The sequence below is a fragment of the Antennarius striatus genome, chromosome 16, assembly GCF_040054535.1.
Source record: "Antennarius striatus isolate MH-2024 chromosome 16, ASM4005453v1, whole genome shotgun sequence".
NCBI classification, from domain to species: Eukaryota; Metazoa; Chordata; class Actinopteri; order Lophiiformes; family Antennariidae; genus Antennarius; species Antennarius striatus.
Window position 1 is genome coordinate 19,538,476 of NC_090791.1, and position 22,674 is coordinate 19,561,149.

General features: G+C 42.2%; 1 protein-coding gene across 13 annotated transcripts in view; it reads right to left on the bottom strand.

Moving 5' to 3' along the window:
- The window catches only part of rbfox1 (RNA binding fox-1 homolog 1), a 106,422-nt gene extending 85,083 nt beyond the window's left edge, over positions 1-21,339 (bottom strand). For 8 of the 13 annotated variants that reach the window (XR_011038308.1, XR_011038307.1, XM_068336024.1 and 5 more), the window contains exons 1-4: positions 21,179-21,333; positions 15,822-16,109; positions 2,188-2,334; positions 1,982-2,035 (exon numbers count right to left, since the gene is read on the bottom strand). Coding sequence is in view for 11 of the 13 variants with exons in the window: in XM_068336024.1 (XP_068192125.1) it covers positions 1,982-2,035; positions 2,188-2,334; positions 15,822-16,109; positions 21,179-21,217 (528 nt within the window). In the remaining 2 variants the exon portion in view is untranslated. Of the gene's footprint in view, positions 1-1,981; positions 2,036-2,187; positions 2,335-15,821; positions 16,110-21,178 lie in introns of all 13 variants that reach the window. The other 5 variants (XM_068336017.1, XM_068336018.1, XM_068336022.1 and 2 more) reach the window with 5 other exon arrangements.
- Positions 21,340-22,674: the final 1,335 nt, after the last annotated feature.

Genomic DNA, 22,674 nt, shown 5'->3' on the forward strand with positions numbered 1-22,674 from the left:
GCACGTTTGGATGATGAAAAGTTTTTCCAATATGTCATGAAGAACATGAGTACTTGAGTTTTGGTTATTTCAAGGACTCTGACAAATAAATAAATTATGCTGCCACTAGTCACTTTTTAGATTTAGGTTTTAAAGGGAATACGCATCACAGCACTGATGTAACTGTACAGTTATAATAACATGTGATCACATGGGCCCTCGCATATCCCCTGATTCACTTCGTTTCCTCCATTCTCTGAGTCTTTTGAGTTGAGGAAGTGTTGTCAGTGGACACAGCCCCCGACTTCAGGTGCAGCTCGTGTGTCTGTGGCCGTGGGTGTGGTGAGGTCATCACGTTCCTACTTTCTAAAGTCCTGCTCAATCTGCGAAGCCGCAATCAATCAGGTCATCACATCATTTAGCATATCACACAGGCCCGTGCTATGAAGTTATGGGTATGGGTATTTATGGGTATTTAGTCGCATCATCTACCCAAAATTTCTATCTATCTACACTTATAACATCTGATATACCCTCCTCTCATATGTTGACATGAGTTGTGACATGACTCACAACTTTCTGGATTACTGAGCAAAGAGAAGTAGTTTTTAAAAAAAAAAAACTAGATTACATTTGAAGACAATTTATGCATTGATGCTGTAGCATAAGCAAAACAATAGGAATTAAACATTTCAGCTGCTTAACCAAAAATTGGAGCTTAATGTAACATAAAACTGAGCTGGTTTTTAAATGCAACACTTGGATATTGTGTTGCAGCTATGCACCTTCAATGGTGAATTTTATAACATTTGAGAAACATCCCACAGAGATAGAGAATTATTTTCACATCTTCTCATTAAGTGAAGCTGCAGAACCTGGTCTGGCCTGGAGGACATTCTGTTCTGAGTTTCAGATTAAAGTGTTATTAACTGCACCGTCCTTTGACTGACTACGTTCCTGATGATGTTTATTGTGATTGATGTAGAGTCTCTTCTGAGCAAATATGTTTTTTATGCAAACTAGCTGCACTGCACATTAATAATGTTACCAAATAAAGCTGTGTAATTACAGCAGAGCAGCTTATGGTTTTGTCTCCATGGAAACATGAATATATTCACTTAATTGGAATATAATTTTCCACAATTTTCAATATTATATGGTCATGTATTGATTTGTGGGCTAGGCTTTTATTACTAATGTCTATTTTACATGGCTTGTTTTGTAACTAATAGAATTGTGATAAAAGCAATTATCAGTCAATTGGAATTCATCAGAGATCAATCAATTACATTCTGATTTTCATTTTAATTGTTGCATGTCCTTCAATATGTGACTGTGTCGAGCCTCATAGCAGTTCATAATATAATGGTTAAACTACCTCTCAGTCAGTTTTATAGTATATAAGAGCTCTACAATATGCAGGTGTTACAAATAAATGAGACACTGACTGGAAAGAACCTAATTAATATAAACCATCTTCTAATTTGAAAAATAGACCAAGTGTCACTTTAATTGAGAATAGTTGCAGGTCTTGAAGACAAACTGGGCTGGGTAAACACAGAGAATTAACAGCATCTTCATACTTATGTCAGACTAGGAACTGAGGTTTTGCCAGCCAGCTCTCACAAATAGAGCCCGGCTGTGTCCAGATCTGTTGCTAACACAGCTTCTGGCTCCAGGCAGTTTGGTCTAGGCTTAAACATAACACATTTAGTCAGCCATCACTCGGTTCTTGCACATCTTAGCTTTCTCGTATTACATTACATTTCCTAACTCCTCTTGTCAATTGTCAATATGTCTGACTCACTGTAATGACATTTTCAATCTTGTAAGATTATACATTTTCTTTGTGTATCTACACTTGACTGTCCTGGTGATATTTGAGCAATGCTGTCTTTTGTAGTAAATATAATATAGTTCCACCTCTGCATGTCCAGCACAACAGTTCACAGCATTTTAGGCATGTGCTCATAATAAAGACACAGACACAAAAACAGCATACCTTAGAGCCGCGCTCATTGAAGATGATTTCCACATCTAAGATTTTGCCAAATTGCTGAAAATAATTTAAGAGAAAAAACAAAACAAAAAAAATGTGTTACTGATTTCATTTTCTTTTTGTAGCCATCAATAAAAAATTGCATTGCATTGCAAACAATGGAAAAAATCTTCATTTCTATAAACATGTACCTTTAGTGTTGTACTTACGCCAAACATTTGCCTGAGGTCTGGGTCTCTGAATCTGAAAGGGATGTTGGAAACATGAAGTCTCTTGGGCTGAGCCTTGCACTCTGTGCTTTCAGGGACTGTATGTGTTGGTGGCTGACTTTCTGACTGGGTTGCATCATCTGTCTGCTGAAAAACACAGGGAAAGACAAATGAAACATGTGGAACAACAGCTACGGAAATTGAAATATAATTTTACATCTGTGATGCTGTGTAACAGATATATAATTTTGTTGTCTGGCAAAATCATCTGTTTTCTTCTTTATAAACACCATCTGTGTGAAACCACAGTTTCTGTATTTTCCTCCCTAGATTGCAGGAGTCCCTGGGGTAGCAAGGAAGAAACTAGACATGGAAACTAGACGTACAAACTATTTCACAACTAATGTCTGGGAATAACTTTGCCTCAACCTAAGCCCTGTCCCTGAAGGATCTGTGGTGTTCTCTTGTGTATTTTGTATTTATTTTTTTTGTACTGCGCCCTCTTCAACTGCCACTTCATTGTGGTGGGGGAGTTTGAGTGCTCTTATGACTCTAGGAGCTCTGGTAGTATCTTCAAAGGCAAAACCAGGTCCTGGGTGACGGACCAGTCTCAGAATAATTCGAGGATCTCCTCAATCCCACTGCCATGCCTTCAGTGGAGGACACAGGACTGAGGATGAAGAGGTGAATTATTTCATCGCTCAACATGAAGACACAAAAGTGGTTGCCAAGCTCCTGCAGGGCACCCGGGTTGGATGACAGAGTGACCCGCTGAGGTCGATCAGGCATCTGTCCTGGACACCTCCCTTCCTCGGTTTAGTCCAGCTTTGACTTTCCTGTATGAATAAACATTTCCATAAACTTTTTTAGTTCTATTCTTTTAGATCAGGAGCATTTGTGAATAGGAATATCCTACCATATTCTTATATCTGTTGTTAAAAAGCTCATTAGTTAGCATGAGGCATCTGCACCTAAAACAGGAACTGTGTGCCCAGAAGTCTGACCACTGGGTACGCAAAACAATGGATTCATAATCTCAAAATAGGAGGAGCAGGGTTCTGTCCGTGTTGTCAGCCCTCCCTCCACCACCAACAAAACATGCAAAATAGGTGATTTGGTCACTCTAAATTGTCCGTAGTGGGAGTGGGAGCATGAATTGTTATCTGTCTTTCTGTGTGGCTTTGCAGTGAACTGGGAACTTTTCCAGGGTGTTGTTGGCTGGGACAGGCTAAGCACTGGAGCCTGCCCCAGCTGACTACAGAGCTGAAGTTGAATGAATGAGTGAATGAATGAATGATAATCTCAAAATAGATTCAGATTAGATATATAGTTGTAGATTTACTTAACAAAGTCCGTAAATGAAACTGCACTTGATATAAACTTGAAATAGATATTGAATTACTCAGAGTAATAAATCACAGCAGAGAATTTGTCAGGAAAAACAGCATGATAATTTTTTCTGCATTTTGGCCAGGAGGATTAGCTGTTCATGGTTGGCTGGGGTTATACGACAAAATTACTCACTGAAAGGACATCTGTGCTCTCAGCCCTGCTGTCTATATTTCCCTGGTAGTGGAATCTAGAAGAAGGCCTCCATAAACATCTTTCATTGAGGACAGATTTCATCCACACAGGAGCTCCTTCAGGATCAAGATCAGTAGCAGCATCAACCACACCAACATACCAGCTTCAGTATCTGTTCACTGCAGATATGTTCTCTTCCAGAACTAGAGCAGTCACTGCCTGAGCCTCCTTGTTGTGCTCTCAAGCTGTAAGTACCTCCGTTAGATGCCCCAGCCTCGAATCCTAGAATGCTACTCAGCAATGCAACTCAGCAAAGGGTATTTGCTGAATTGCAGGGTATTGTGATATCATGATTATTTTTTATGCCCCTATTGTCAATTCTTTAAGGACTCAAGATGGGAAGAGAGAGAGAGAGAAAGAGAGAGATGGGGGCAGGGGTCTCAGGGTTGCTCTTTTCAGGGTTTACCCCATTAAGGGTTGCTCTCAAACATGGGTTCTCAAATGTTTTCTGCTTAATAACAAATCTGTCAGAGACTGACAACCTCCATTATCCTATGAGGGGTTTCACTTTAAATATAATCACTATATATTTGGTAATTATGGATTCATTCTTAATTTGTGTTTAAATTCTGGAATCATCTTCCTAAACCAGTGCTTAGAGGTGTGGATGCTAATGTGAAGGACCACCCACTGCACTCAACACAAGATATTTTTTAGTTGCCTGTTTGTTGCAGTATCATTTTCACATCATTTGCTCTTCCCTGCTGCTACAAAGCCAATGTTTGAACACATTGTTTCACACCACATTCATTACACAAGACATTATACTAGATTGAAACAATTACAAATAACTATATTGATAATGAGAAATAAAATGGACTTTTTATAGATAATAGGGCAATCTCCAGATTCCCTCAAACACTCACTTATAACGTTTCTTTCCTGACAATTTGGCAAATTATACCTTAAATAATTCCTTTTGTTGTGTCTATTTGCCTGAGGTTGTGTGGTGTCATTTCTGTGTCTATAGGGCCGTCCACTTGTGATCGGATCAGGCAGGACAGATGGTAGACAGGCTGTTTATGTCACCACGGAGTTAACACGTTGGACAGATCACAGCAATAGCAGGCTTTCACTGAGCTTACAGGCCTGTGTGTGGTGACACAGCTAAAGCCAGGGAATCACTGAAATAAACCCTTCACCCTATTATGAGCATAAGTGGCTTCATCAAAATGCTAATTAATAGCTAATTACTGATTTGTCCATTAAATAATGAGATATGTTATCAAAAGCAACATCAAAGCTCTAAGATCTCCAGCTGCTCTCTGAGGTGTGAAGTTCACCATGTTACGTTCATTGTGATCATCAGTGTAGTGCTACCAGGCTGCTGTTTCATAATTAGTGATGAACAAAAGACATAATTTAGGCTCAATAGAATTAATCACCAACTTCTAACCTGTTGGAGGTAGAAGATGAAACGTCATTTGGGGTCCATAAATGTACAATGGAAGCAGCAGACTGCCAGTCACAGCTTGTACTCACATTGTCCAATCAACATTAAATTCTATGGGGAACCAGAGTTCAGTCAGGTTATATATCACCCAGAGATACACTCTAATCTAAGTGTGTGTGTGTGTGTGTGTGTGTGTGTGTGTGTGTGTGTGTGTGTGTAGCGCTGCCTCCAATGACTTCCCACAGCCAAACTCAGACAGGATTCTCTCAGCCTTTAATTGATTAGGATTTATTAGAAGTTGTTACGTTTATTAGAAATCAGATTTTTTTCAGCTAGTCTGAACATAGCCTAAATACTGATGGGTCAGTCAAAATGAACAAAAGCAAGGGAGACACCACTGCCAAGTGGGTGTTACATATTGTTATACATGTAACACACATGCAGCAATAAGCATCAAAATATTGTCACGCAAGTTTTATTTTGTCAACTTGCGATACTTTTTAGGGTGGAATCTCAAATGAAAATAAATCCTCACCCCTGCTGAGCTTTGACCTTGTTTGCTTTTCATTTTGCGAGCCAGAAAATGATGCACATGAGTTCACCTTCAATAATTTCCTTTTTTATATTATAATGTAAATGTTATCAGCAAAGTTCATGTACCTAACTGTCTGAAAGCTGATGCTATCAAAAACAAACTTCACACTTACATCATGTGGCAACATCGGCCATCTTCCAAAGGAGTTCTCCTTCATTTGTGCATAAATCAAAGTGTCCTTGTTGACATTCAACTACTATTGCTTGGAACAGCATGGACACTGTTTGCAGACACAAAATGTTTGCTTCTGGAAGGACAACAGGTAGGTTGCTTCTCCTACACCTGGGTTCTCTTTCAGTGATCAGCTTGTAAAAGCAGCTGTGTTCATGAGACAATCACAGAATAATTTTTCTACGACTATTTAATGTAATGCTTTCTCACTCAGCGGTAGAGCGGTTTGCAGCCGTGCAACAACACTGAGAATCTTCTTACATGCAGCAGCCAATGGAGGGATGTAAACACAAGTGTGTCTTAGTGTGTCTTTGTTTTATTTTTTTTATTGTAAGCACTTAGTTGACAAAAGTTGTTTTACTGAGTTACTAATGCAATCAGCTGGAAGAAAAACTAACCAGTGGAAGCAGATAGAGCTCATATTGTAACATACTGACTGTTCCATGGCTGAATGAACAAATCTCTCCAGTTACTCTGAATGAATGAGGACTGAGGTAGAATCAGAGGATGTTTGACAGTCACCAGTACAGAGATGAGAGTCAAGCACTGTCAGGCAACATGTAGCAAACACACTGGGACAGGGAATATATGTTCAATTAACAGGAGGATCAAGATAAAGGAGTGGAGTCTTTTTTTCCCCTTTTGTTGAAATTGCATGATCTCTGGGATTAATTCAGCTTTGGGTAAAACTGCTGAAGCCTGAGGGAAGAAGAGGAACTAGAACTCCAGACACAGAGTCGACATGGCTGAACAGAGTAGACATAAATCTGTGGAGGGGACTGATGCCACTTCCACATGTATGTTTTATGTTTATATGGGATGCCTGCATTTTATCTTTCTCCCTCTTTCTAGAGATAGAATAAGATATGGTCCCAACGACACCCTCAGCCTGCAGCACACGAATGATGAAGATGAGGAGTGGTAAACTGTGACCATTAACATTGTAGATTCCTGTGTAATTTATTTGTGTGAATTTTATAGTGGAAAAAAAACAACAACACTCAGTTTGAAAAATAATCTACACAAGTCCCATTTATTACCTGAGTGAAGTTATTCCAACCAACAACATTTTTTCCTTCTCATTAATGTAACCTAGATGATTTAATGTCATAAGCTGTTCTTAAAGGAAGGTGCTATTGTACTGTATATTCCATGACATCACACTGAAACATTTTTAAAGAATCTATTTTTGTTCCCATTATTTTTATTATTTGCTTCAGTTTTCTGTCTAAATCTCTGTAAACATCCTCTCTCCACCTCCGTTTTCACATTTCCATGAGAGCTGCCTTAGAGGTAATGAACAGAACTGTCGGGAGCTGCAGAGTGGTGCAGTGACTGCATTGCAGACTTGGTTTTTGCCCTGGGTTCTGCCTGTAGGCAACATGAAGGCTGCCCTGATTTGGTGCTGTTTTGTGAGTATAATTGAAGCTGTGTAGGTCTGTGAGTCTTATGGGTGCGTGAGATGATTGGTGTCAGGGTCAGGCTATTTGTGAACAGTCAGCCCTCGTGTTGGATTTGATATCAATTATCTCACTGTATTTTGCATTGTGCCCAAACAAACGCAGGCACACATCTGATAGAAATGGATTCAGTCCATTAAAAAAATAATAATAAGGGCTTCTTCACATTTAATTTTTATCTTTTCATGTCCATACTTTTCTAATTATGAAAATGTAATGGACTGGTTTGGATGGACTCATAAGGGATCTACTTGTCGACAAAGTATGTTTATGCCTACATATGAGACATTTATTTTTAGCGGCCTTGTTCTCAGTCAAACTAAAGCTGAAATGATTTGGTCATACTGTGCGTGGACTAGCGATTAAGTATTTGCTCTATGCTGTTAAGCCTAAAATGTAAAAAAATATATATCTAGTGCCCCCTATGTATGTTTTCATTTCGATATTTTTTTTATTCAGAAAACGCTTTCAATTAGCAGCACGGTGGCACAAACGTTTCTGGGTTGGATTCCACCTGGAGCGTTTCAGTGTGGAGTTTTTGTGTTCTTAACATGTCTGCATGGATTCTCTTCTGTTTCTCCAACTTCCTCCCACCACCACAACCAGTCAGTGATGAACTGATCACTCTGAATCGGGTGAGTGTGACCATGACTGATTGTTAATGTGTGGCTCCGCAATGCGCTGGTTATGCATCCAGGCTTAGCACACACACAACCAGCTGTGATAGGCTTCAGTGGAATCTGTGAACCACAGATGGATAGTGGTTGAAGATAAAGATCTTCAATAAGAAGGAGATAGATAGATAGATAGATAGATAGATAGATAGATAGATAGATAGATAGATAGATAGATAGATAGATAGATAGATAGATAGATAGTCTGAGTCTCATTAAATTAGCAATAAAATAATGCAACATTGACTAGGGATGAGCGACTACACCACTATCTGTATCTGTATCTGTTCAACCATCTAAATTATCTGTATCCGTATCTGTACTAGGAAAGGGTGGGACTTAAACTGTAAGTGGGTGTGGTTTAACCGTAAATGGGTGGAGCTTAAACACATTATTTTAAGTCTGAAAATTGATATGGATTGAAGTTGCTATATTTATTGTTTCTTTTCAAAATGTTTACAGAACAGCCACAGAGCGTGAGACGGTCAGTTAGGAGGAGTTTCCTTCAGTACGAGCGCGAGTATTGACCAGTTTTACTCGACTCATAATCGTACTCATCAAAAGTGCTTTATCCGTACCAGATACTCACCTGAAACACGTACCAGGCTCAACCCCAACATTGACTTTAGGGCACACTTTCATTGGTCAGTGTACCACCCCTTCCTGCTGCCTCCAGATAGCCATGTGCCAACAATACTTTGACCAGACGAGGTGTGACACCAAACCTGATACAGGTTGGTGCATGTACAATGTGTGGTAGGGTTAGGGTTCCTCCATGAGTGGGAGGATGCATGGTTGTTTGCCTGTGTGCAATTCTGAAAGCAGATTAAACTGACTGCTGTAAGGTTAATACTTGTGTGGTTATATCCCACAATGCATTTGCCAGCAGAGCTTAATCTTTGAATCAGACAAATATTTACAGTGTGAATTAAAGCTGAACATCCAGCTGAGACAGAAAGAAAATAAAAAAACCCAAGCAGGTTTTGAACTTTGTCTGAGGACACATCATTACTATGCAAAGTAATATCCACCTTTATGGCACCTAAGGTCAGTGTTGCCATACATATTTATGAAAATGAACTGAGCGATAAATCTAGAGAATGAATGACAAGCAGCTTTCTGCCCTGTATAGAGGGTTTTTGTGTTCGCTGCAATCTAAGGAATAGAATATACTCACATGATCCCCAACTGTAACCAGGCATGTTTTTGGTTCACTATGTGTTTAAGTAGAGAAGTCTTTGTCATGTATGTTGTCTTATTTTCGTTGTCACCTCAGTGACCTGGCAATTTGTGCTTCACTTTGACACTCTATAATAATTGGGTTAGGGTTAGACCTTTGTCCCTATAGAATTAAAAAAACAACTTACATCATAAGTGTCAATGTCAGGATCAGATGTCAGGGTGTCTGAAGGAGTAAATTTAGCCCCACAATATCAGTCAGATAAATTTATGTCATTGTATGGCAGTCATGATAGTTATGGCAGTTATTTTTTCTTGACACTGTAGTGGATTGAACAATTGAACAATTACTTTTGCTTTTCACTCAATAGTTTTCTTTGCCTTTAATTCATATACTGTATTCTCCTGTGGAACCGGTACCAAGTTGACAGATTTCTCCACACAAATTTTGATAATATCTCAGTAATGTCTGTTTCTTTTTCTTCATTAACTTTTTAAATTGTTTTTCATGCAAGAAAAATCTCTTTGTCACTTCATTTTTCTCCAACTTTTGCATCTTTTTCAGAGGCATGGTGATAATCAATCAATCAATCAATCAATCAAACTTTATTTGTATAGCGCAGACAGACATTTCAAAGTGCTTCAACAGACAGACAAACCCAACAGGACGCTTATTCTTGCTCTGGAGGGTCTAACTAACGCCTCGCTCTCAGTGCTGCGTGTAAAAGGAGCAGACATCGTTTTGCCAAACGGTGTTTGGTCTATTTTAATAAGGCGGAATCACGCAGGTGAGTCTTGTGAAAGAAACTCACGCGAGGTCCAGACATTATGGAGATTTCTGGGTTCAAAATTTAAGTGGAGAAATGGAAAAATTGTGAATGGAAGTGCATTTAAAGCTTGCATCCTAGGGACGCACGCTGTCTGGTGATTGTGCATCCCTGTCAAAAAGGTGCTCCTACTACCACGGGGAACACGTTAGCCTTGTTGTTCTCAACCACCTTTGGTGGTATGTTCCATTGGGATTTGGGTACTTGTAGTCAATACTAGGTACAGATGTGCCTGTACACTATCACACCTACTTGGTTGTGCCTCTCCGTGTATGTTGACCCGGCTAGCTTTTTACATCCTGCCACCACATTCTGGACTGTCTGCAGTTTCTTTACATATCATACATTACTGTATACAGTAATCCTTCATGTATTCGCCTCATCGTGGATTTTTAGTAAGTAGTCACTTGATACCCTACATGACAGTATCTGGACGTGCACTGTGTTCTAGGACTAACCGAACGCAGCACTTCTGTGTTTTAAATAAACACTTAAAAGCGCTTTAAACAATCTATAAGAGTGTGGGAAAAGATAATATAGATATAAGATGGTTTTCTATCGGTAGGGGGAGAGTTCATAAATAATTTATTACCATAAATGTGTGGTTCCGGAAAGAATTAACCGTGAGTAACGAGGGATCACTGTAGGATTGAGCCGGGTACTCGTTTCAGACAACAATCCGGTACGGATAACGCATTTTTGACAAGTGCAAGCATGTAAAACTTGTCAATACTTGTGCTCGTTCATTCATTCATTCATTCATTCATTCATTCATTCATTCATTCATTCATTCATTCATTCATTCATTCATTCATTCATTCAATTTCTTGACCGCTTTATCCGCTTGCGGGAGCTGGAGTCTATCCCAGCTGGCATAGCTGAAGGAACAATCCTCAGAACTGTTTTCTCTGTGATTGGCCAGTCACACATCCGCCCGCCCCTCCCTGCAGAGTTTGAAGCCATACAGTAGCTGTCGCTGGTGCAGCCCCACTCTCGCACATATAGACATTGACTGATCTCTCTCTGCGTGGCTTCACTATAGTTCACGTTGCTTTCCTTAGGTTTTCTGCAGCTTGCCTCAATTTCAGTCAATTTAAGGTTAATTTAGGTCTATTTAGGGTTACTTGGTGAACTTGTTTCTTGTTTTGAATTGTTGCACGTATGCAGTGCATTTGACCAGACAGATGAAAATTGCTTGTGTCGTATTACCACCACCTCCACTCCAGTCATTTTTTGTTTTTTTTCGGGGGGTTTTTTACCCGTGTGCTCTTAGTTTGACACTTTCACATTTCAGTTCAAATTAATAATTTATATACTGTATAGATATTTTAACTATTACATAGCGCGAAAGTTGTGTTGAGCATGACAGTTTTTGCTCATGCATACTTTGTAGCTCATAATTTCCTTTTGCATGCATTGTATTCATTAATGCACTTCATGTTCTGAATTCATAAAAAAACAAAAAACAAAACTTTTTGTGTATATAGTTCCTTCACTATTGCGATCTAAAGCATTGCATCTCAATTCTGAAGCTGTTCTGTAAATATTCATTAATACACTTAAGAATATTCATGCTAAGAGTTCATAAAAAACTTTTTCTGTAAATAGTTCTCTTACTTTTGCGATCAAAAACATTTTTTGAACTTCAATTTTGAGGCTGTTCTGTAAATGGTTTTAAAATAAACAATAAATATAGTAACTTCAGATGAATCCATATCAATTTCAGACTTAAAATAATATACCAATTTAAGCTCCACCCATTTCCAGTTCGGCGGTGGCCGAAGGCAGGGACCTTGGCGATCCGATCCCCGGCTACAGAAGCTGGCTCTTGGGACGTGGAATGTCACCTCTCTGGCAGGGAAGGAGCCTGAGCTGGTGTGTGAGGTTGAGAAGTTCCGACTAGATATAGTCGGGCTCACCTCCACACACAGCTTGGGCTCTGGTACCAGTCCTCTCCAGAGGGGTTGGACTCTCTTCCACTCTGGAGTTGCCCATGGTGAGAGACGCCGAGCAGGTGTGGGTATACTTATAACCCCCCGGCTTGGCGCCTATACATTGGGGTTCACCCCGGTGGACGAGAGGGTAGCCTCCCTCCGCCTTCGGGTGGGGGGACGGGTCCTGACTGTTGTTTGTGCGTATGCACCAAACAGCAGTTCAGAGTACCCACCCTTTTTGGAGTCCTTGGAGGGGGTGCTGGAGAGCGCTCCCACTGGGGACTCCATCGTTCTGCTGGGGGACTTCAATGCTCACGTGGGCAATCACAGTGAGACCTGGAAGGTTGTGATTGGGAGGAACGGCCCCCCCGATCAGAACCCGAGTGGTGTTCAGTTATTGGACTTCTGTGCTTGTCACGGACTGTCCATAATGAACACCATGTTCAGACATAAGGGTGTCCATATGTGCACTTGGCACCAGGACACCCTAGGCCGCAGTTCGATGATCGACTTTGTGGTCGTGTCATCGGACTTGCGGCCGCATGTCTTGGACACTCGGGTGAAGAGAGGGGCGGAGCTGTCAACCAATCACCACCTGGTGGTGTGTTGGCTCCGATGGTGGGGGAAGATGCCGGTCCGACCTAGCAGACCCAAACGTATTGTGAGGGTCTGCTGGGAACGCCTGGCGGAATCCCCTGTCAGAAGGAGTTTCAACTCCCACCTCCGGCAGAACTTCACTCACGTTCCGGGGGAGGCGGGGGACATTGAGTCTGAGTGGACCATGTTCCATTGTCGAGGCGGCCGACCGCAGCTGCGGCCGTAAGGTGGTCGGTGCCTGTCGTGGCGGCAACCCCAGAACCCGTTGGTGGACATCAGTGGTAAGGGATGCCGTCAAGCTGAAGAAGGAGTCCTATCGGGCCTTTTTGGCCTGTGGGACTCCTGAAGCAGCTGATAGGTACCGGCAGGCCAAGCGGAATGCGGCTTTGGTGGTTGCTGAGGCAAAAACCCGGGCGTGGGAGGAGTTCGGTGAGGCCTTGGAGGACGACTTCAAGACGGCTTCAAAGAAATTCTGGTCCACCATCAGGCATCTCGGGAGGGGGAAGCAGTGCAGCATCCACACTGTATATAGTGGGGATGGGGAGCTGCTAGCCTCAACTCGGGACGTTGTTACGCGGTGGGGAGAATACTTCGAAGACCTCCTCAATCCCGCAGACACGCCTTCCCATGAGGAAGCAGAGTCTGGGTTCTCTGAGGCGGGCTCTCCTATCTCTGGGGTTGAGGTCACCGAGGTGGTTAAAAAGCTCCTCGGTGGCAGGGCCCCGGGGGTGGATGAGATCCGCCCGGAGTTCCTAAAGGCTCTGGATGTTGTGGGGCTGTCCTGGTTGACACGCCTCTGCAACATCGCGTGGACTTCGGGGACAGTGCCTCTGGATTGGCAGACAGGGGTGGTGGTCCCCCTTTTTAAGAAGGGGGACAGGAGGGTGTGCTCCAACTACAGGAGCATCACACTCCTCAGCCTCCCTGATAAGGTCTATTCAGGGGTTCTGGAGAGGAGGGTCCGTCGGGAAGTTGAATCTCGGATTCAGGAGGAGCAGTGTGGTTTTCGTCCTGGCCGTGGAACAGTGGACCAGCTCTACACCCTCCGCAGGGTCCTTGAGGGGGCATGGGAGTTTGCCCAACCAGTCTACATGTGTTTTGTGGACTTGGAGAAGGCGTTCGACCGTGTTCCTCGGGGGGTTCTGTGGGGGGTGCTTCGGGAGTATGGGGTACCGGACCCCTTGATAAGGGCTGTTCGGTCCCTGTACGACCAATGTCAGAGTTTGGTCCGCGTTGCCGGCAGTAAGTCAGATTCGTTTCCAGTGAGGGTTGGACTCCGCCAAGGCTGCCCCTTGTCACCAGTTCTGTTCATAACTTTTATGGACAGAATTTCTAGGCGCAGCCAAGGCGTTGAGGGTGTCCAGTTTGGTGGCCTCAGTATCGCGTCTCTGCTTTTTGCAGACGACGTGGTGCTGTTGGCTTCATTAAGCCGTGATCTCCAACTCTCACTGGAACGGTTCGCAGCCGAGTGTGAAGCAGTTGGGATGAGAATCAGCACCTCCAAATCTGAGACCATGGTCCTCAGTCGGAAAAGGGTGGAGTGCCCTCTCCAGGTTGGGGATGAGATCCTGCCCCAATTGGAGGAGTTCAAGTACCTCGGGGTCTCGTTCACGAGTGAGGGTACGATGGAACGCGAGATCGACAGGCGGATCGGTGCAGCGTCTGCAGTGATGCGGACTCTGTATCGGTCAGTCGTGGTGAAGAAGGAGCTGAGCCGAAAGGCAAAGCTCTCGATTTACCGGTCGATCTACGTTCCTGCTCTCACCTATGGTCACGAGCTATGGGTCGTGACCAAAAGAACGAGATCCCAGATACAAGCGGCCGAAATGAGTTTCCTCCGTAGGGTGTCCGGGCTCTCCCTTAGAGATAGGGTGAGGAGTTCGGTCATCCGGGAAGGACTCAGAGTCGAGCCGCTGCTCCTCCGCATCGAGAGGAGCCAGATGAGGTGGCTCGGACATCTGGTTAGGATGCCTCCTTGCAGCCTCCCTGGTGATATGTTCCGGGCACGTCCTACCGGGAGGAGGCCCCGAGGACGACCCAGGACACGCTGGAGAGACTATGTCTCCCGGCTGGCCTGGGAACGCCTTGGGATTCTCCCGGAGGAGCTGGACGAAGTGGCTAGGGAGAGGGAAGTCTGGGCTTCTCTGCTTAAACTGCTGCCCCCGCGACCCGACCCTGGATAAGCGGAAGAGAATGGATGGATGGATGGATCTCTCTCTTCTCCTCCACCCGCCCACAATCCCCCTCCCCTCTCTCTCTCTTTATATATATATATATATATATATATATATATATATATATATATATATATATGTATGTATATATATATATATATGTATGTATATACTGTATATACTGTATATACTGTATATATGGACACACACACATGCACATGTCTGGAGACATGGTGGCTGCCATGAATCCCCACCTCATCACCTAGACCTACAGACTATGTCAACAGATTGGAGATAGACCCACCAGACTTATGGTATGGGCGATGACACATTAATTGGTTTAATTCATGTAACACTTAAAATACAATTTTGTTAATGAAATAAATGCTTGAATGTTGACTCCTGTTTTACTTAGACTGTCAACATGCATTACTTAATTCAGGTGTTTTGTTTCCGAAGCTTGAGAAAGTAAGAAATAAATGTCAATAATAAATAAGTATTTTTCTAGCGTCTATATTCATCCATTCACAGAAGCTCCTACGCAAGACCCCACCAGTCATCAGGAGTTGTCCAGGCGATCACTCACACCCGTCAAATTGCCACAGGGACAAATTTGTGGTTCAATTTTTGCCCACTTCAACTTGTAGACTACAGGGACTGGGGATTGAACCACCAATCTTACAAAGAGAACATCAGTCACGTGAGTGAATAATACTGCAGTGACTTTGCAGTACATGGAGACAATAGCACCATCTAGTAAGCAACTTTACTATGACGATAGAATATCTGAGGTAAGGCAGGTGGTTACTGCACCAAGCTATTGTTCATCCAGAAGAAAAACTACCACATTTCATCCTTCCCCAGGGAGGGATGGGAAAAGATTAGCTGTTGTAAATTTGTACTTTTTTGTTACCTCTGCCTTTTTGGAACTTTCTGCTCATTCCTAATTTATTCCAGAAATTATTTACCTGTGTACGAATAATATTAAAAGTTTAACAAAAAAAAAAGTAATGTTGTGACCAAATGAAAACCTGAAGGGCCCTTACTGTGGCTGTGCCGCTGACTGTTTGACTGCCGGCGTCCGAGCCGCCCTGCTCGCTGTGACTCTGTGAAGACTGGTACATGGTGAGTGGATGCTCGCCGACAGAGGCCTGGATGCCGCTGAAGTCCTGTGGCGCAGCTGGGTGTGGATGCGGGTGGGAGTGTGGATGTGCATGGGGGTGTGATGCTGTGAACTCAGCTGAAATTCCATTTTGGGGAGGGGGAGCGAACTGGGCTGATGGGTAAGGCTGAGCCATGGATGGATCCGGTTGTGTCGATGTGTCCTGGTTACCCTGCAGGAATAAAGAGATTTCAATTTAAAGGACCACATTAACATGTCAATCAATATTTCATCATTGGAAATCTTACAAAGAAATAATTACTAATCTGAACAGGAATTGAATGATTTTTGTTGGTTGGTTTACATCTTTAAACGGAACTAAATACCATCAGTATTTAGATGGATCCCAATGAAACTGTCTAATTTTCATGTAGCCACAGATTATTGAGGTTTCATATGTTTGCAGCAAAAAAATGGACATTGTAGAAATTGGTTCAGTTGCTCAGGCTAACAAAAGCTATTTCCTGAAAGACTGGTCAGTGCCCCCCACCCCCCACCCCCCTCATGCCACCCCATGATGCTCAAGGACGATTGGTTTTCTGCCCAGTGGGAGGTTGGAACCTGTATTTCAAGCAACTCTTTGACATTCATGTTTAAATGTGGATTATGTTCTTTGGTGTTTTGCAAAATTTTTGTAGGAAAAGCTTATTTGTTTAAGAAATAGTGAGGTAAAGCTTAAAAATCTACATCATCCTTATCGGTCCTGCGCTTGTTGAGGAAATGGTGGATCTATTAATTATTTAATACCGTTATTACAAGTCATTAAGAGTGAAAGTCTCACATAAATGAATGCAATCTCTTTTAAACCAGTGGTTCCAAAACCCCGGGCTGCAGATCGGTACTGGTTCGCAGACCAATTGGTACCGGGGCTGCACACAAAGAATACAGAATTTATGTCATTGACATTTTATTTATGATATGATTCTGAATGATGTTTTGTTCTAAAGTGAACGGATTCTCTCCACATCTGTCTAGGAGTCAGTCTGGAACAGGAGCCGCATGCGGCTCTTTAGTGCCACTCTAGATCATTAAATGTAAAAATAATGCTGAAAAGGGGAAAAATAGACAGAAATGATACTCAAAGCTTAAAATCTTTAGAAAAACAAAACTTTTAAAACGCTTTAGTGAAACTTTTTCTAGAATTTGACTGTATAAGGCCTACATTTCAACAATTCTGTCAATGAAGAATTGTGTTACAGTCTGCAACATACGATTCAGCGCGATGCTTTGCCAGGCAGGTGTTTATTGAAAACAAAACGGCGGGTGTGTGATGGGCCATGGATTCCAAAGGAAAGAGAGAAAGATAGCGGATGTGAACGACGGATTCAAGGAAGAAAGGACCGAATCATTTGCTTTGATTGCCAATGCAGAAGAATTGCCTGCATGTTTGCTTTGTAATGACAAACTGTCAAATAACAAAAAGAATAACTTGGAAAGACATTTCCAGGGAAGGCATGCTAAATTTACAACCGAACCACCCTGTCGGGATTGAGAGAAAAAAGTGCAATTACAGTACTACTGAAGAAATTTAAGGATTTAATTTTGGGGTTTTTTGTCCAATATGGCTTTTTGAACATTTTGCATTGCCGACCCCTGCTCTAGACTGATATCATGATGCTTGCCTCGGTCACATGACTACCTCCCTGGTCGCTAACACAGGTTACATTACTGTTAAATCGAAACTCCCAAGCTTGTAAAATCAACAAAAAACAAATTTCTTTGGAAAGTTTCTTTGGCAGAATAAAAGAGCTAATGAGTAGTTAGAAGAAGAACATATGACTTCAAAGATTAAGAGAAAAAAATGTCATGCTGTTCATATCATTTTATTTTGTTGTATTTATCCACCACACTTTAAAGGACAGTCCGTGAAAATATTGTCTAACGATAAAACAGTCTGTGGAACAAAAACTGTTGGGGACCACGGATGTAAACAACAGTAAATAAAGGACTGTAAGAAACTGTCAGGTCCTATTTCTTTGTACAGACATGCCATGTTGTGCTATTCTCTACTCTGCCTTTGTCCATGTACACTGAACAAAACAATTGTGACATATCATCTCTGCAGTGTGACTATAGAAGCATGTAGAGGCATGGCAGGAGACACAGGAGATCCAGATTCTTATCTCATCTATTATACACACATCTGAACAATGAAATAACATGCACAGCAATCATGAACTGAAACTGAAAAATGAAACATGACACGGATCCAGTCCAGACACCTTTCCCCTTTTACCCCAGCCAGAGGTTGATACTACATTCAGTACAACGACAGTGATCCTTCATTCACCTTTGGCACTTCTGCAGACTGTGAGAACCGTCAAACACAGGTTCAGTTAAAGGGGCTACTGTGATGTTGGATATTTGGTTTCATGGTTATGTCACTGTGTGTGTGTGTGTGTGTGTGTGTGTGTGTGTGTGTGTGTGTGTGTGTGTGTGTGTGTGTGTGTGTGTGTGTGTGTGTATGTGTGTGTGTGTGTGTGTGTGTGTGTGTGTGTGTGTGTGTGTGTGTGTGTGTGTGTAAGTGGGTGTTGCTAGTTTATTTAAGCTGTCAGGACAAACTGCAGGTGGAGGTTCTCTTGCCCTCACTGTGATCTGCTCTCAGATCACTTTGACCACATTCTCATTGTCCAACATCATCCAAGAGTCTACTTGCAGGTTAATACTGGTTAAATGTCATCAGTGGTCAATTTCTGAAGGCTTCACAATGTAAAGAATGTAAAGGTTACATTAGGGGAAGTAAATGTAATGTCCTATAGTCCTATAAGTACCTCAGAATTTATTTTTCAGTGCAAACCAAGCAAAAGGAGTTTCGCTTAGAATTGTGAGGCCTGTCTATGAGGATTATGCTGACTGTAGCTGCAATTCATAAAAAAAGAAACAGTGGAAACATTGGTGGAAAAAAAAGACCCACAGTGTGTGTAAGTATGTGTGACTGTGTACGGGAGAGAGGTTTTTGCTGCCGGACATATATATCCCAAAGACAGAGAAAAAGAAGGACAAAGAGAGAACGAGAGGAAAAGAGAGAGAGAGAGAGAGAGAGAGAGAGAGAGAGAAGAGAGAGAGAGAGAGAGAGAGAGAGAGAGAGAGAGAGAGAGAGAGAGAGAGAGAGAGAGAGAGAGAGAGAGTGTCTTGGCTAAATGCTCTATGTGTAATGAGAACCACATTTAGAAAGCTGAAATATGCTTTACGTGGCAGAGTGCTGCATGAACACACGCCCATACACACACACACACACACACACACACACACACACACACACACACACACACACACACACACACACACACACACACACATCCACACACACACACACAAACGGGAAACTGGAGGAAGACAATAAAAAAATTCCACTAAGTGCAAAGAGACAAATTTCTTTCTCTGAGATTTAAAAAAAAAATCTCCTAGTTTTGTCTGCTTGTTTCCTACTCTACTCAGTGAAGCAGTAAAGGTGGTCAGTGGTTTATAACCATCCCTGCTGTCAGGTTGTATTTGAGACACAAACCTCAAATTCCTCCCAGAATCTTTTCCACTGGTGTGTCAGTGATTGTGTGAATGTTCGCTGCTCCTGATGAGCAGGTGGTTCCTCGTGTGGACGCCTCTATCACCACAGTACACATATTTGTGTGAACTGGTGAATGCTGTGTAGGTTTCTGAGGAGCTGGACAGGAGCGAATACGCAATCTAATCACAAACTGATTTGAATTCTGAATCAGTTTTGCTGGATCTGATGCTGCATTTGTTGCGACATTATCTGTGAAAACTTCACTTCCTGTCCTTAACCTTAACCTGGCAAAAGTGTTAATGTTGCTGCTATAGTCCAACTAACAGCTGTCATCACTGTTACCCACACTGTTTAATAATACACATCCATCCATCCATCCATCCATTGATCCATCCATCCATCCATCCATCCATCCATCCATCCATCCATCCATCCATCCATCCATCCATCTATGATGTTGGATTAAATGACCGGTTGGTCCCTGTCATTTAATCACTTAATTACTTAAAGGCACACACAGAAGGCCTTTTTTTTCATTTTGAGTAACCTTTCCTGTTCTCATATATTCACATTTGGAGTAAAGTACCTAAAGAGAAAGAACGTTTACATCAGAGGAAGTGGTGTGAAAACAGAGAATCAACAATGTCTTCTGGCTTACTATTCTGCCACCTGCTGGTCTGGAGAGTTTTTTCGTCTGTTGTTTGACTGTCAGCTGACATTCTGTATCTGTGGTGAATTCAAGTACACAGGTACGAAACCTGTCTGTGTCTTTTAATTGAGGATGACATGACCACAGTTCTCTCACAAGGATTTATAGCAGTGAGTTGTCAAAAACCGTACGTCCCATTTAACTTCTGCTGTTACTGGGAAGGTGTTTGTGTCTACCCAAAATTAGCGGGGGCAATAAAGAAAAAATGGCTTTGTTTTGTTTTGACTGAACATCTCTAAATGTGCTACTCATCCACTTCTACTGTACATGCTGTTACCTCTTCCACGCTGTTATTTTTATCTGCCTGTTGGCTGCTGTGTTTGATTTCTGGGAGGGTTTCAGCAATACAGCAATCTCTGGTTATTCGCGGTTAATGCGACCACCCGTGAAAAACAAAATTATAGCGACAAACTATTTATTTTATTATTTATGGTAATTTAAACATTTATTAACCCTCCCCATACAGATATTAAACCACCTTATATCTGTATTACCTTTTCCCACAGTCTTATAGAAGGTTTAAACAACTTTTGTGCTCCACAGAAGTGCGCTGCGTTCCGTAATGTTTACTACATTACAGCACATATGTGTAGTATTCCATGTGCACTTGCCATGATTAATAAAATTAAATATTGCATAGTCTTTCCTTCACAGTTCATCAATTTAAAACTCTCTTTAATGTATAAATTCATCAACTCTGGCTAATACTAACACGCATGACGGTAAAACAGTATGCAAACACACATTCAGACTCTCACACATACAAACCATGCAGCTCTGCAATCCCACATCTACTGTATATCTATATACACACACTCTGTACCCACACAAGCCTCAAAAGAACCAGGCTGCCTTCTGCAATCATAGCAGAAACACTACAGAGATGGAGGGAGAGAGAGAGAGAGAGAGAGAGAGAGAGAGAGAGAGAGAGAGAGAGAGAGAGAGAGAGAGAGAGAGAGAGAGAGAGAGAGAGAGAGAGAGAGATTGTGGGGCGGGTGGAGGAGAAGCAGTGTGTTGTCACAAGTACCTGCTCGACCATCTTGCCCCAGCCTTCTTCGATGCACATCCAGCTGCGCTATACAGTCCAGCCTGCTAGTGTCTGCCTAGAGCTAGCATCAATTATGGATGGTTTGTATGTGTGTGTGTGTGTGTGTGTGTGTGTGTGTGTGTGTGTGTGTGTGTGTGTGTGTGTGTGTGTGTGTGTGCCTGTAGTTCAGGAATGAACAGAGGAGGAGGAGAAGGAGGAGGTGCCACTGTGAACGAGAGCAGCATTCCCCAAAAAGTCTCTTCTGTTGCCTCTGTTATAATCGTCTCCTTTTCCTGATCTGCACCACTGACTAGTGACTGTCAGCAAGGACATTCCCATACATATTATGATATTATATAAATATTATATAAGATAATATTAAATCCCAATCCATGGCATATTTTATTTGATTCTGATTGTTACTAATTCATGAACCGTTATTGTACTGCTACAAGGTTACAAGGCATAGCACATTGTTCAGATAGCAACTGCTATTCACCACAATGGGTATTGATGCTTTGTGAAGGTTGTCAGGAGAAACCATTGGCGCAACCTGTGCTGAGAATAAACAATGACAGAACTATGTTACAGAAAATGTGCGTTCCATGTTTATTTGCTGGTAAGGAGGACATATATGAGCCTTGAATCTATATCAGATGTTCACACATGGTAAGGAAAGTCAAGTGTTTGTATTTGTAAAATATCAGTTGTCAAATTATGCTACCAGTTATGCTCAAGCTTTACCACTGTTGAGAAGAATTACATATGTGTAAACATTACAGCTGTTTGGCAACCACATTATTTTATATTATTATCTTATTTTCCTTTAGACTTGTCCCGTTAGGGGTGTCCACAACGTGTCATCCTTTTCCATGTCAGCCTTTCTGCTGCATCCTCCTCTCTAACACAAACTGTCCTCACATCTTCTTCACTACATCCATCCACCTTCCCTCTGGTCTTCCTCTTGCCCCTCTTTCCTGGTAGCTCCATCCTCATCGCCCTTTCACCAACATCCTCACCATCTCTCCTCTGGACGTGTCCAAACCATTAGAGTCTGCTCTCTTTAACTTTGTCTCCAGAACATCTCACCTTAGCTGTTCCTCTGATGAACTCATTTCTGATCTGATTCAACCTGGTCATGTAGCCTCACTGCTGTCTCTAATCTGTCCATCAAGGCTGTCCTCTAATCCATCCACCACTGGCTTCTAAACTTTGCCCTCCATTATAGCAAGTACTCTTCTGTCACATAAGACACCTGACAATTTTCTTCACCCATTCCATCCTGCTTGGATCTTTCTTCACATCCCTATCACACTGACCGTTGCTCTGGACTGTTGCAACCAAGTATTTAGAGTTCTCCACCTTCTCTATTTCTTCTCCCTGTAGCCTCACTCTTCCTTTGCCACTCCTCTCAATTATGCACAGATATTCTGTTTTACTTTGGCTAATCTGCAAACCTCTCCTCTCCAACGCACGGCACAATCTCTCTAAATGTT